The 15,860-nt window shown below is 37.3% G+C and overlaps 1 protein-coding gene across 2 annotated transcripts in view; it reads right to left on the bottom strand.

Annotated features, from left to right (window-relative positions):
- Positions 1-7,794: 7,794 nt before the first annotated feature.
- The window catches only part of LOC148855194 (putative serine/threonine protein kinase IREH1), a 43,008-nt gene continuing 34,942 nt past the window's right edge, over positions 7,795-15,860 (bottom strand). For both annotated transcript variants that reach the window (XM_088982503.1, XM_088982504.1), the window contains exons 10-18: positions 14,257-14,467; positions 14,047-14,132; positions 13,638-13,726; positions 11,695-11,746; positions 11,541-11,597; positions 11,251-11,424; positions 11,084-11,161; positions 8,212-8,404; positions 7,795-8,125 (exon numbers count right to left, since the gene is read on the bottom strand). In XM_088982503.1, the coding sequence (XP_088838629.1) occupies positions 8,321-8,404; positions 11,084-11,161; positions 11,251-11,424; positions 11,541-11,597; positions 11,695-11,746; positions 13,638-13,726; positions 14,047-14,132; positions 14,257-14,467 (831 nt within the window). In that variant the 3' untranslated portion in view covers positions 7,795-8,125; positions 8,212-8,320. The remainder of the gene's footprint in view (positions 8,126-8,211; positions 8,405-11,083; positions 11,162-11,250; positions 11,425-11,540; positions 11,598-11,694; positions 11,747-13,637; positions 13,727-14,046; positions 14,133-14,256; positions 14,468-15,860) is intronic.

The raw sequence follows: 15,860 nt of genomic DNA, 5'->3' as shown, positions 1-15,860 counted from the left end.
CTTAACTGAACGCTTAAACTCAAGGTTCAAAATATCCTTACATATCGGTAGATGCGTATATTGTCGGGACATTTCCCAGTATGCCCCTACAGGGAGTGTATCGGATCAGGTCAGATAGTAGTAAGGACTTAAACCGACACTTCTGAATCGGTTTTGAAAATAAAAATAAATAAAACAAAAAAAATATCGATATGCCCTACCAACGTATCGACCTGTATCGATATTTTGAATTTTTCTTTAGTTGTTCAACCGGTCATGGAACCAATGATAAGGTTACCTACCAGTATTTAAATACATGGGGCCCGCATTTTTATAGTGGAGCCTATGAACTGGCGTGGAACCTCATCATTGGTTCCACAGCCCGCTGAACAGTCCAAATTTGCACTCATCCTTTGATAAATCAATCCAAAGAGAAACTGGGGGTTTGGGTACAATCAACCTTCTCCGTGGAAAAAGATGTGGCCGACCTAAGAGCTACTACCTGGACCTTCCCCTCCAATACCCTCTTAGTAGACTTCTTCATTGGACAAGTGGTCCCCCCTGAATGCCTCCTAACAAAAACTACAATGATCCTTCCATCCATATCTGCTCCCATGCCTGACCCAGTAACCACACTTAATCCAGCCACCACCACAATAAATCACCCCTCATCCATCAACCTTAAGTCAACATCGAATATGAGGCAGCTACTTTCCCAATTCATCACTGTTTGGAGGATTGCTACCAAGATCTCGATAATTTGGTCCTTCCCCTTTCAACCCCGCCACACTTATAGGTGTATATTACTAATCAAGGTTTTAAAAATCGACCCGAAAACGGAACCGTTCTAACTATCGGCTGGGTCAGCAGTTCAACCATTCAGATCGAATGGTTCAAACAGATTGCATTAGGACAAATAGTTATATACTTACATATGAGAAAGGACTCAAAGGAGAAGTGGAGAAGAGAGTCAAGAAACTGTTCGGTTGAGGAAGAAGAAAAGAAGGAAAAAATGGAAAAGGAGAGAAAGGAAAGGAAGGAAAGGAAGGAAAGAAAGGGGGAAGGAGGGAAGGAGGGAAGGAGGGAAGAAGGAAGAGGAGTAGAATGATTTGACGCTCGATGAGATGGTGATAGCGATAACAGCGCAGATGACAGATTTGAGATATGAGTTCTCGGATCTCAGATTTGAGATCAATTTCTCTGCAACTTCTTCTTCTTCTTCTCTCTCTAGATATCAGATCTGAGTTCGTGTCTCAGACTTTGACTTCTTAGTTTCTCCCCTCTTTGCAATTTTTTAAACCAAAAACCGTTGTCCATGTCAAACGAATCGATGGTTCAACCACCCGGGTCAGCGATTTTCTGACGAAGTCAATGGTTTTTTACCCAAGAACGGGTCAGGAGTGAAATGGAACCAGTTGGTTGGACGGATTCCTGGCCAAATGGTCTGACCTTTCGAGTCAATGATAGTTCAAAAACATTGCCACTAATCTCTTTATCTATTTTTTCTTGCTTTAGCAAAATTTTCCTTTTTCCTCCAAACTGCTTTGTTACATTCCGTATTTCTCACCATGAAAATTTTAGCCCGAAATATATGGAAAGCAAATGACAATAAGAAAATAAGAGAGCTCTCAAAATTATACAAAAATGAAAAACCTTATATTTGATTTCTCTTCGAGACCAAGTTTTCAGCCTCCAGCTCATTATTGGCGAGGAAATTAGGCTTCACGCACCATGTCTTCTAAAAATCCTCAGGTCAATCAAGAGGATTTCTCTATTGATGGTCATTCAAGTCCTCACTCATAGCCACTTTATTCGCCTACAAATACACAACCCCCCATCACTTTTGCCAGTTGCTTCTCTTCTATGATCACCTTATTTGGCATTTGCGTAAATCTCTGTAGACCTATTTAACTCAACTACAAGCCAACACCAATTTGCCATGGCTGCTTATAGGTGATCTCAATGACATATATCGTCAGGATGACCATAAAGCTTTTAGGAACAGCAACCCCACACTTTCAAAGCCCTTACAAAGCTTTATTTATAACTTTAACTTGATTGGTTTGGATTTTATTGGCCCACCATTTACATGGACTAATGGCCAACATGGTAGTGTAAAAGTTCTTGAAAGACTTGATAGGTCTCTAGTAACCCCTTTTTGGTGTCAAATTTTCCCACACACCCTACTATACCACCTTCCCATTACTACCTCGGATCATGGTACCAAATCTGTAAATACTAATCCATCCTCTCCACCTCAGAGAACTCATTTTCACTTTCTACCTTTTTGGGCCAATTTCCCACAATGTAAAGAAATCATCACTCAAGTTTGGGACCGTGACATTATAGGTTTAACTGCCTACCAAATAACCAACAAACTAAAACAATGCAAGGCATCACTTCAGGCTTGGAACAAGACACACTTTGGTCAAATTTAAGACCACCTTCATAAACTCTCCACCAAAATTTCCAATATGCAAATGCCCTAACATCACCTACTCAAGTCTCTCACAAAACAATATCACTACTGGCTATTAAAAGAAAAGCAGTTATGGAGGCTCAAATCTTGTGAACTATGGTTCCATGAAAGTGATAAAAACACCAATTTTTTTCACCGCATGGAAAATTTCAACAACACAAGGAATAGTATTGAATGGATCCAAATCACTGATGGCTCATGGACATCCAACTGAGAAATCATAGCTCACACCTTCAAGACTGTAATAGTAAACACGGGAGGCCAATCAGAAATTTTTGACCCCAACATGCTAACTAGTGTTACATTACCTACTTTGTCCACCTCACACAAAGATGCATTGCTCCTCCCCCCAACCTTAGATGAACTATCTATTGTAATATAATAGATGAACCCCAATAAAGACCGAGTCCTGATAGTTTCATTGTATTCTTTTATCAACATTTTTGGGACGTGTTCAGTCATAATATCCTCTCCATGCTTACAAACTTTTTTAACACTGAACACTTACAGAAAGAAATCAACAATACAAACCTAGTTTTTATCCCAAAAAATAACAAACCTGTGGACACTTCCAGCTATCATCCTATCAGCTTGTGCAATGTGCTCTATAAGATTATATCAAAATGAATGGTGCACCGCCTTCAACCCATTTTACAATAATTGGTATCCCCTTTTCAATCGGGTTTTCTCAAGGGCAGACAAATTATGGACAACGTTCTTCTAGTCAAAGAGACCCTTCACAAATTGAGGACTCAACAAAGAGGAAAAGGCTACATTGCCCTCAAACTTGAGATGCCAAAGGCATTTGATAGAATGGGATGGTCCTTCCTATATCATGTGCTAGGTAAAATGAATTTTCCCCTAAAATGGTGCAACATGATCCATCAATGTATATCCACAACCATATTTTCAATCAAAATAGAGGCTCTCCCGTCACCCATCTTCTATTTGTTGACAATTGCATCCTTTTTTGTAAAGCTAATATAACCCAAGTGAGAACAGTTGTAAATATTATTAAGTCATTTGAGTCCTTGTCAGGTCAGCAAGTCAACCATGCGAAATCAAGTATATTTTTTACTAGAAATGTTCCACATCATCATAGGAAATTTCTCTCACATCCTTAGAGTAAATAAGTCTCTTACTAATACAAAATACTTGGTAACTCCAATAACAGTGAACACCCACCCGCCTTCAAGCCTCCCACAAAGAATCATTGATCATGTGTCATCCAAGGTGAATATGCATGGAGCTTTAAGCTTTTATCACAAGCAAGCAAAACAACACTCATCAAATCAATTGTGAAGTCAATCCCCTCATGCAATGTCAACTACTATATTCCCAATCATTTATCGTGTGTCATCTAAGGTGAATATGCATCGGTCATTCTGGTGGAGTAACCCAAGTTGTCCAATCAAGCATACCATCTCCTAGATGAAACTTTGTTGTCCTAAGTCTCTGGGTGGGTTGAGTTTTAAATCAAGTGGTGATATGAACAGAGCCATGTTTGGCAAACAAACCTGATGTCTACTTACAACAAGCAAGGGTTATGTAGTAAACTGATAAAGGAAAAATATTTTCCCTCTATATCATTATTTGCAGCTAAGAAAGGATGCAGGAGTTCACATTGGTAGCAGCAAGCACACAAACTATCACAAACTTTGAAGTCTAACATCCTCTGGTCTATAAAGGATAGATCAGCCATTACAGCAACTACAGATCCCTGGGTCCCATCTATACCAGGTCATATCCCACACCCTTCAACCCCACCAAGACAAAACAGTTGTGTTGACATCAAAGTTGCGGAACTATTGAAACCTAACTTTACTTGAATCTTAATAAACTTCATCAATTGTTTGATGAATCTACCATTGGCCACATTCAATTAGTCCACCTCAACCCAACCAACAAGCGGATTTGTTCATTTGGAAGCACAACGTTTCGGGTATATACTCAGTCAAGTCAACTTACCATTTTTTTAGTTCAAGTCCACACTTCAACTGGAGGTTGCTTTGGAAACTTAGCCCTATTGATTTCAAATATTCCTTTGGAAGCTATTATGGGATGAGTTACCCACTAAAGACAAATGTCACAAGTGGCTAAGCCTCCTAGATCAACTCTGTAACTTCTATAAGCAACAGTAGGAAATAGCTTTTCACATATTTTTTCAATGCCTATTTGCAAGAGCTGTTTGGTGTAAATCACAAATTGGGTCAAACCCAACATCCTTAACACCCCAACCAGTGCATGCCATTCTATCAAACTAGTATGAGTCATTGCGCACCCACTTTGGTAACTCCGATGCCCAGCTAAGTCTAAGCAACTTCAGCTTGCTCAATTACTTCATTTGAAAAGAACGTAACAAACCGTTTTTTGAAAACACCACCCCAGATCCACTATCCATTGTTCATACAGCTTTTCAAGCTTTCACACCAAAAATAGTTCCCCCATCTCACCACATCCACTCACTCCCACCTTGCACATTGATGGACCGTTTGATCCGGTTACAGGGAATGCAGGATGAGGGTTCACCATCAAACATCTCAATGCCAACTTATTCATTGCAGAAGGTAGTCCATGATGGGCCCTCAACAGGTATGATGCTGAAATATGAGCACTCTTAATGGGTCTTAAAGCAGCACTATCACATGGCATTAGACAACTTTTGGTCTTTTCCAATAGCTCTACCTTGGTAGATCTTGTAAATATAGATTGGTAAGCTATGCAATGGATCAAACAGCTACCTCACAGTAGCATAAAAAATCTCATATGAGCTTTTACGTCTATATGTTTTATACATATTAATAGACTATAACCAAACTGCCCATCTTTTTGCTTACACATCTTCTATGGGGTAGTTAAGTACACACTATGACTCTAACAGCTCCTCTCATGTAATATTTTCATAGATCAAATGAAGCCGGTTGTGTCATTTTTTGCAAAATAAAAAAGGGAGCCTAGCCAATGCGCTAGTTGTTCAGTTGTTCCTACTCAACCTCGGCTTACCAAATATTCAAAATCAGCTTGAAGACTATCGAGTCAAATTGAGCTTAATTCGAATCAAGTAGTTAATCAAGTCGAGTTCAAACTTTATAAGCCCTAATTTGAGTAGCTTGCAAACCTAATTAAGCTTCTAATAAAATATTTTTAATATATATTTTATTTATAATATTTCATAATATTGATTTATTTGTAATTTTTAATATATAATCAAGTTTTTAATACATTTTTATTTATAATATTTTAAACATAATTTATTTATAATAATTAAAAGCAATTTATTTATAATTGACTCAAACTGAGTTGAGTTCAAGTCAAGTTTCAAGCTCCACCAAGGTTTTAAATTTCGCAACGTATCAACCCGTATCGGCCGATACATTCATTTCACATTATGTATCAGCCGAATTTAATTTCCCTCTCCTTTCTAAATTTAAATTTAATTTGTCTCTTCTCTCTCTCTCTCTCTCTCATTAATATCAATTTTAATTAAGCCTTAAAGTTTGAGATGTCACAAAATGTTAATATTATTTAATATTATTTAATCTTTTGAAGGCTAAAATCATATTTCATTGATTCAAGAAATTGATACAAGTACATAGAATTGCCAACAAGGCCAATTAGAAACTAAATACAATTTCTCAAGAAGAACAAAAAATATAAATGGATGTAGGAGAACAAATGAACTTCTGTAATCCAATAAAGGTGAAAAATCACCAACAAAAGTAGAAAAGCACAACTTCAATCCACCACAAACGGCAAGAGAAAAGACAAGAGAGGTTCCCAAAAGAGATTGCAAAGAGCCAGTAATAGCATGGTTGGGGTAGATTTGCAAGAGGACAAAACCCCAAACATTACAACTGATACTAGATACTGTAACTGCATTCTAAAACGGCATTTGCCAAAGAACTCTGAATGGAACTGACCATGAATTGCACATTGAATATGTCATTAAAAGTTGTGCCCCTCCATTGAATATGTCATTAAAAGTTATTTAAGTCAATTTGTTAAAAAATCACAAACCAAAGGTAACAAGTTTTAAACCCAAGTCATTTGCTTACAACAATAATTAATTAATCATTATGCCAACCTTAATTGCTTATTAAAATAACATGTTTTTTATACTTAATGTAATCTTTCTTGCCTTGGTGGATGTTTCCCAACAAATGCTAAAATTTGATTATCGATATTTATATAAAAATAAAATGATTACAATTATATTTATTTATTAAAAATTAAGGTATATATTAACTCGTATACATAATAAATATTATCTAAATCTATATATATAATATTAACTAATAAATGACTTCAAAAAATATTAACTAATAAATATTAGTATATATACGCACACATACATTTTAGTTCTATTATTTTCCAACAATTACTAATTATATCCTGATACTTTATATAAATCATTAAAAAATGATTTTTATGTTTAAATAAATTAGTTGTAATCACATAAAACTCATTTTTATTATTGTTCATATTTTTAAGATTTTTTTAATATTTTATAGTGTACCCATGTGTGTCTTAATTTTTCATCTGTATCTATACGTTTCCAAAGTGATACAATTCTTAAAATTGTCTTTCCAATACACCTTGAATTTCCGATTGAGCTCAAATTGAATATTGGAAAGACAATTTCGGGAGTCAACTATTGAATATGAAACTCAAAACTCGATTGAGTTCAAATTGAATTTTGAATTTCAAGTTTTAATCAAGCTAAAGCCCTAGCCACCCAAAACTTGACTTCTCTTTATTACACCCATACCTGTACATGTCTCATATCTGAATCCCACCCATTATGCATCGGAACGCTTGTTAAAGCAACCCTTAATCCATGTGGTCAAGGCGCAATTCATAAGGCATTTTAATACGTCTAGACTCTAGACCTCTCTTCAGTATCATTATATCATACTTATCTCTACCTCTTGAGCCTCAAGGCCCTCAACCTTTCCCTAGAGATGTGGGCCTACATATACCCATTCAATATTTAATCTAAATTCATCATATAGCTCCCAGAAAACCATGAGGGGTTTTGGAGCCATTCAATCATCACCAACCCTTTTTTTAACCATAGACGGACCAAATACACAAATCCTTTTCGGGTCCAACGGTCAAATCAGCTGCATATCACTCACTGCTCTCACCCGAATACCCAACCCAACAGGACCTCCCTCCTCAGGGCTACAACAAGGCATCAAGCAATACCCAGGATATTAATTAAAAAAAATTGCCACTGCCAACCAAATTTTTTTACTCGAGATTCCCCCACAAATGCCTCGAAAATGAGGTTATCCGGGGGTTAAGGATAACAAGAAACTTGTGAAAACTGAGAATTGCCACTGCCAACCAAATTTTTTTACTCGAGATTCCCCCACAAATGCCTCGAAAATGAGGTTATCTGGGGGTTAAGGATAACAAGAAACTTGTGAAAACTGAGAAGCTAATTACACATAAATGTAAACAACATGGGATGCGATCTCATTGCCATGGGGGATGTCAACCACACGTTTCCATCAAAAGGGCCCATTTCCAGGGAAGGTAATTAATGTACAGAGTGGTCCTTAAAACCAAACAAATGACTCAGGACTAAAATTGGAGCCCCACAATGTGGAGCCTTAGCCTATATAAGGAAAGAGCGCATCCCGGCAGTAGTAGCTTCTATCTCTGCAGAACCAAAAAGCAAGCAAAATTAACAAGCATAGAATGGCATCAACAAAAATTGATGTATAAATCCGTGCGTAGGATCTTACATTTACAGACTGTACAAACAACCACCGAGGTTGGTGGGGTCCTCACTGCTGCCTTATCAATCAAACATCAAAACACTGCTCCCCTTTCTCAGTGGAGAAGTTGGCAAAATTATGCATCATGATTCATTGATGGTTCATCCTTCAGACCCTTGGTAAGCAAATCATAATTGATTGATGCAAGCTGGGAGAGATTCTGATAACCAAGTGTAAAAAATTAAATGAGAAAAGTTAAACTAATATAGAAGATAAATAAAAGAAAAAAGAAAGGGTGAATTAAAGCATGCTGATAATCCTTCGGAACCACGAGGAAAACTCCTCAAAATAATAAGGCCAGGCTGGATCAGAACTCATTTATGTAAACGCCCAATCAAGGCATGATTTTAAAAAACAACCCGGAAATGGAACCGTTCTGGCCACCGGTTTCCAGGTCAATGGTTCGACCATCCGGTTTGAACAGAGCCCATTTTGACAACAAAAATTAAAAAATTAAAAATAATTAAAAATAAAAAACAGCCAAAACTGTTGAACGGGTCAACTGGTTCGCATGCTCCCCATTAATACATCCCCGAGACATTTGGTCCCTGTGGACCCCTTGTCTAGCTAATGCAACTTCCATCCCATTTGCTGATCTTCTTTGCCCAGCTAAATATGGCTCTTATTTGCCTTGGTAAACTTGTTGCCTATAGCACCAAAGGTCATTTTCTGTTACTAGCCATCCACCCTATGATTGTGCAAGAGTCTCCTTAACACCAATAGATTGTTGTAGTTCAGTCATCATCATCCATGCCATATCCCAACTATAATTGGGTCGGCTACATGAATCTCGATTTGCCAATCCATTCTAATTAAAGCCCCTGTCCCTCTCCCTCCCTCCCTCTCTCTTAGTGTCTTCCATTTAGTATTGTCATCAACTCTGCCTTGATCAAGACTTGACTTATAGGTCTTGAATGAATTAATAAAACTTCCACTCTATGGTGTGTGAAAATGACCCCTACTCCTGCCAAACCTGGATTGCCCAAGCTGCAACCATTAATTCATTGCATATAAATTGGTGGAGGGGGAGACAACGTGCTGGCTGCCAAGGTTCTTAAGGTGGGCAAATTAACTACCTGCTGCCAGTTTTCTAAATATACTATTCAAATTCTTTAAATATATACTATATACACACAGGTTTGTTTCTCTCCCCACTGGTTTCTCCTTCCAAGTCTCACCTTTAACGCACTACAGCCACTGCACTCTAAGCCATCATCATTGTAATCATCCCAAGCCTCTATAACCTAGAGATTATTTTATTGGTCCTCTATAACCTGGAGATTGCTCTAGTATGATTATTTAGTGCATGCTTTAGCTGCCAGAATTCCAAATGCAGTCTCACCAACCATTGCCCCTCTAGATTAATCAACCATCCATCACGGATATGGCAAGAAAAACAAAGGAGTAGAGAGAGCTTGACCAACCATACTGGTCCAAATCGTGTTGAGTTGAGCTAAGTTGAAAGTGACAATGCCAAATGTCTCTTAAATGATGCCTCCTGCAATCTGATTCCTTAAAGTAAATATGATTGCATTGCTTTGACTAGAATGGGAGAAATAAAATGGGGATGTTTCTTGCTCATTGGGTTATCAGCAATAAGGATAAATTGGAGGGTAAAATAATCTATTACATAAATTAGAAGGTATCTCAATGGACAAGTCAGTAAAGACAATCACAGCTGCATAGGAGGATTGTTGAGCCGCTGAATTTCTTTTCCATTACAGTGACAGTGACCTAACGAGAGAGAAGTTAAATGATATAGCCTTCCCTTCACAACTCCCAATTTAGAAGGAATTAAGTTTGATTCCATGGTTTACAATTAATAATCTCCAATATCTACTAATAAATATTGAATATCAGCAAATCATGATAAAAAAGGCCATTAACCAGTGCTGATCCCAGCTATCTGGAATCTTGGGAGCAGTAGACTAGATACGGTCCTAAACTTCAGCAGTTTTTTGCACAAAGTGGTCACTCTCACTCAAACCCCCATTCACACCAAACAATGGCCCCTCATATACAAATAAAGGAATTTCTATGTAAAATTAGAAATTACAATCCTATACACCATAACTACATGATGTCTACACCTTGAAGCTCATGCCTTCCAGTCATTTTGAGATGCCTTGTGCATGTATAAAGAAACGTGTGAATACCTATAAACACTTCTTCACATATGTTATGAGCTTGAACATATTAAAGAGGTATTATTTTTACATTTCAAGCTTTTCAATTGTTATCAAATGGTTTGTAAAAATGTGACTACTTTCTCTGAAGTCCTAGTATTTTATATTTCTTGTGTGGACAGTTTTTCATTTATTTACTCTTCCAACATAACATCATAAACCTCTTGTTCATGCTTCTGCACACTTATCATTTTAGTTTCAAGTTTTTCTTTAAAAAAATGGTAAACCTCATGAGTTGCTCTGATGATGTAATTCTTGGGTCTCACACCTAACAAATCTAAATTTCCTGGCACCTCGCATCATGCCTCCTCACTTTCAACATTTGAACCTAGTTATATGTGAGATGATTCGTAGAGGATTGTTTTGATGATGCTAACTGCGAAAGCAGGTAGAGTAGATTTCATATAACAAATCTACCTAGCAAAATGATTAGCTTATCCAATTGCCTACATCAGACAAATGCAACCTTTCTTCCTAGGTAATAGTGCCCTTGTTTTCTGATAAGTAGAAAAGGATCCAATCACCTAGGTAAGGAAGCTGTCTAATTAGATTAACTTATGAATAGAAAAATCCCCAAGAGGGAGTTGTTGCAAGTTAAACATTCCAGAATAGTAAAAACACACACAAAATATTATCTTGACAAATGCACGTACCTTGAATGAAAAGTTACTAAATGAGTACTTCACAGATGAGCTAGATTCAAACTCAGCAAGACCTCCACATTCATCACCCTGTTTGTCATTACCAATTAGGTGCCAAAACAAGTTAATCTCATGAAACATTAAAGAAAAATAACTGTGTTTTGCACTGGTTAAAATACCTGTTCATCCTGACGGTTGCTTAAACAACTGCTGCTGCCACTTACACTGCCACTGTCACTAGAATCCTCAAATTCGCTTGCTGCATAAACATGACCATCTGAGGGATTCCAGGAGTAACGACTTGTGAAGTAACTCGTATCAAGGGCACTCTCTGAAGCAGGAACAAATGCAGCCTATGATAACCATGGCGATCCAGGATAACTTGGTTAATCTCACACTCAAGGGTGCTTTTGACGTGGCAAGTACATAAATACAGTTTTAAAATAAAACAGGCTGTTCAAAGTGTCACCTTCTGCCTGGCAAGTGTGTCCCAGTTGATGTCTTTGAAGAACACATGCTGCTTCACCTGGATCATAATTTTTCTTCACATATGAATTTCAATGCTATTTTAAAATAAGATAGGTTGTTTAGTGTCACCTTAGACATCTAATAGATGGCATTACCTCTGATGCTCCTTTAGCTCCAAGTCTCTGACTAGGATCCTCTGTCAAAAGTCTGGAAAATGGAACCAACAACTTCAGGTTAGTAAAAATAGAAATCAACTCAGTAACAATGGACCCCTCCAGATTATGAACACTATAAAGCAGAATTTTGATGGCTGCAGTAGAGGCAAACCAGGAGATTCAGGGATAGATAACATATGTTCAAGGACCATCTTAGAAACATCATGGCAATCTATTCAGGGCCTATCACACACAATGATTCAACTAGAGCAGAATTTTTGCTGTTCTCCAAGGACTGAAGTTAGGGAAAACTCAAAACAAGAAAGACATTAGAGAGGAAGGGGATTCGGTAAAGGATAGAAATCTAATGAGGGAGTCGAGAGCATCATTCAAGTGGGCTGAGATATTGGCATACAGCTTCACAGCTACTATGGCCAGGCAAGGAGTGGATAAAAATCAGCTGCATCAAGGTGTTACAAACCCAAGTGATGGGTTGAGAAATATATAAATGTGAAGGCTTTGGGGGTGGGGCAGCAAATGCTAACCCATTTCAGAGGGGGCTACTACTATGCAGATACTACATTCCTTCCACTCCATGACTCCAATTAATAAAGCTGAACAGTTACTATGAAAAAAAAAAAAAAAACACTTGGGCATGTAAGTTGATTGGGAACCCTAGGATGATGAACAAGTAGTCCAAAGGTACAATTACTTATGGACAAAAAAGCCACAAAACCATAGGATCAAATAAGATGCATCCAGAAGAATGACACCATAAGCTTCAAATAAGCTTTTTAATCTATTAAATGAAAGAATGACACCATAAGAGGTAATCCTTCAAATGTTTACTCAAGCACATCTCAGAGACCATTCTGTAGCTCTTGAAACACATTCAGAAACAATGTTTTAAAACATGGAGGCATGATGCAAGGCGTTCCACTACCTAGAGGCATGAAACGTAGTTTAGAACGTAAGAGGCGTAAGCCTCCTTAAGGGAGATGAGGAGGAAGGAGAAAGAAGAGGAAGGAGGATCTCATTTTTCTTTATTTTTAAAGAAAAGCTTTTATATTAAGAAGAATGAAGAATGGGGAAAATTGCAATTCGGGGCAGGTCCCCGTGGGGATCAGCCGATCAGGGAAATGTGGAAAATTGCCATCCCCATATAGGAACTCTATCATATGCCTTTTCTAGATCAATGAACACCATATGAACTCTATCAAATCGATTAGCTGATTCCCTTGCAAAACAAGGGATTATGAGGCAGCAATTGCTTTGGGCTTCTATGTAATCAGGGTTTGAAAAATGGGGATGACTCATGACTTTCTGGTCATCAAGATGCATTAACTACCTCTTTAATTGAATCTAACAAAATAAATTTATTTTCTTCTGATAAAAAAAAAACATTGACTTGTTTGGGCTTGCCTCAATAGACCTGGTCAGGGGTCGGGGGCCAAAGCCCCCAGCCCAACCACTAGACTCAAAAAAGAGCAAAATGTGCAAATCTCGAAAAGGTGCATGCCTAGGCTGAAGCGCAAGGCACACCAGGCACACACCTGTTGAAAGTGTTGTGCTTAGGACCTAGAAAAGGCCCATACCTTAAGATGTGCCTCACCTGTGCATCTAGGGACCCTTTAAATCACAGCTGCTAAAAGTGACAAAACGGTGAATTTATCATGTAAATTCACATACATGAAATGTGTAAATAAGTACAGAAATATTTGAAGATATTTGATTAGGTAAGATATTGTACAAATAACAGCATCAGCATCAGATGTGTCAGACCTGGATCCCTAACATGACAATAAATCAAATCAAAGAACATGAAGTACGTTTCTTTATAAGAACCACAAGAAACTAAGAAAACAAATGACAGCATAACTCATGTTAACCACCTTTACTCATTTTGATCTCAGTACAAGTAAAGGCATCTTAGAGTATCTTACCGATCAATTAGATCTTGTGCTTCAGGGCTCATTTCTTCAGGCACTTGGGGCCAAGGTATTTTCCGATTGAGTATATTGTCAAAAATTGTCTAGAAGCAAACCAAGGAAGTAAATAAGAATCAAACTTGATATATAAAAATAGCAACAGTTTAAAAAAAAAAGCACAAGAAAACTAACAAAACAAACCAAATACATTTTAAATAAGGATTTTGTGGATTTTTGTTACAATAATTGGAGTAGGCTTTGGGGGGCATACAACTGATAAAATCAGATTGAAGGCCTAGCCTAAGACATGCTAATCTTTAGCAATTTTCACAATAGGAAAGAGTGAACGCCCCACCTAGCCTACCTAAAAATTGATGGGAAGACATTATTTTCTGAAGTGCAAAGACAGGGGAAAGATAATAACCTGTGGATGTTCGGCATTAAAGGGTGGAATGCCAACAATCAATTCAAAAAGAATAACACCCACAGACCACCAATCTGCTGTTGCGCCTGAGATACAAATGCATCACATAATAGTGAGTTTTAAAACAAAGAAAGTAATAGATCCTAAGACATGATGGCTCTATTAGGCCACCAACTAGTTGTGTTACAAACAGGAAAAAGCTACACAAACCATGTCCTGTTCCCAAGAGTATCTCTGGTGCCAAATAATCAGGTGTGCCAACAGCAGAACGTTTCTGCCGCCTTTCCCGCTGATGCAATTGCTCAGAAACAGATAACTGAGGTTCATCCTCTCCAAGTAGAGATGTCCCACTAACAGCTGGACCAGACAAATCATCGGTACTGTTGATGAGACCAACCTTCGAAAGCCCAAAGTCTGTCAACTGTTCAGAAACAAGGCCAGAATTGTGTAAGGTTTATGAAAAGACATAATATTTCAATAAAACTAGTAACTCAGTGGGCATAGATTTGGAATAAGAACCACCACCAATTGGAGATGGGTTTTATGAAGGGAGACCACTGCAATGGAAAAACAGAAGTGCAAAGAACTTGACTCTTAACATAAAACACATGTTATAAGACATTCCTTTTCACAATAAGATAAAATTGATGATCAAAATCTACAAGAATAATATGATATATGAATGGCAGTAGAACAAATGGAAAATAAATGCTATAAGAGATTCAAATCAAAATAATATGAAGGAGCATCAAATACAAAATCTTTCTTTTGATGATAGCACAACATATACAGCAATTGTATACAAAGGAACAAACACAGGAGAAAGAAACCAAAAACCAGTGTTTTTAAAATCAACTGACTGTCAAACCAGAATGCCAGGTGCTTTCTGGATTGGAAAGCTTAAATAGTTAAGTGTTCAGAGATTACGTTGTTCTGGGTTTAAATATAGGAACGGAGTTGGAAGGGCATTTCTGAAAGTTTAGTGTCTGGAATTTTATATTGTAATTCTGTGTCTATATGAGATCTCTACTCTCTATGTAATTTCAGGTAACTGTATGTTAAGGCTTATATAAGCCATCAGTTGTCTGTGATTATAGAGGAGATTGGAGCGATATGGGTTGACTCTAAGAAGGATATGAGTATGTTTTTCCAGATTCCATCGCACTTGTCCCTCTTTTCTATTGTTTATACTATTCACTATTTTCTAAAATAGTTAAGAATCTCTCTCTCATCAATGTAGGCTACCAAGATTGCAAATCTTGACTCTTTGTTTTTTATGTTGACTATTTTTTCATGTTTTAGTGCTCTGAACTTCCTGTACAACCTCCTGTTTGCACTTCTGTTAGCAAGGTATCAGACTTGAAGAGAGAACTCCTACAGATTTTTTTGAGAAAAAGTAAAGTATATCATATTGTTGTACAAGAGTGTATTCTGTACATGGGGAGGGAAAAACCCCTAACATATACAAGTATAGAGAAAATTACAAAAATGAGGGCTTCAGTTGATAGCTTAGAAACCTTAGCCCAAGAATGAATCTTTGCTGTTTAGTTATAAATCATTTCATCTAATTGAGAGGATTTTGCATTCAAAAATTCTGTCATTCCTGTCAAACCAAATAGACCAAAGACAGCTGCAGGCAGCATACTCCATATGAGTTTTTTCTTTTTTTTTATCAATAACAATAAGCTTTATTAAAGATTGGAATAATTCATTACAAGAGAGGGGGGAGGTAAAATATCTTAACTCCCCACCATCAAATTACAAAGAAAGAGGAATTAGAAATTACTCCAAAGCAAAGACACCCTATTCACCCC

This window comes from Nelumbo lutea, chromosome 4 (assembly GCF_056320005.1).
Source record: "Nelumbo lutea isolate HS-2025 chromosome 4, American lotus-T2T, whole genome shotgun sequence".
Classification (NCBI taxonomy): Eukaryota; Viridiplantae; Streptophyta; class Magnoliopsida; order Proteales; family Nelumbonaceae; genus Nelumbo; species Nelumbo lutea.
This window is presented reverse-complemented; position numbering and strand designations above follow the sequence as displayed.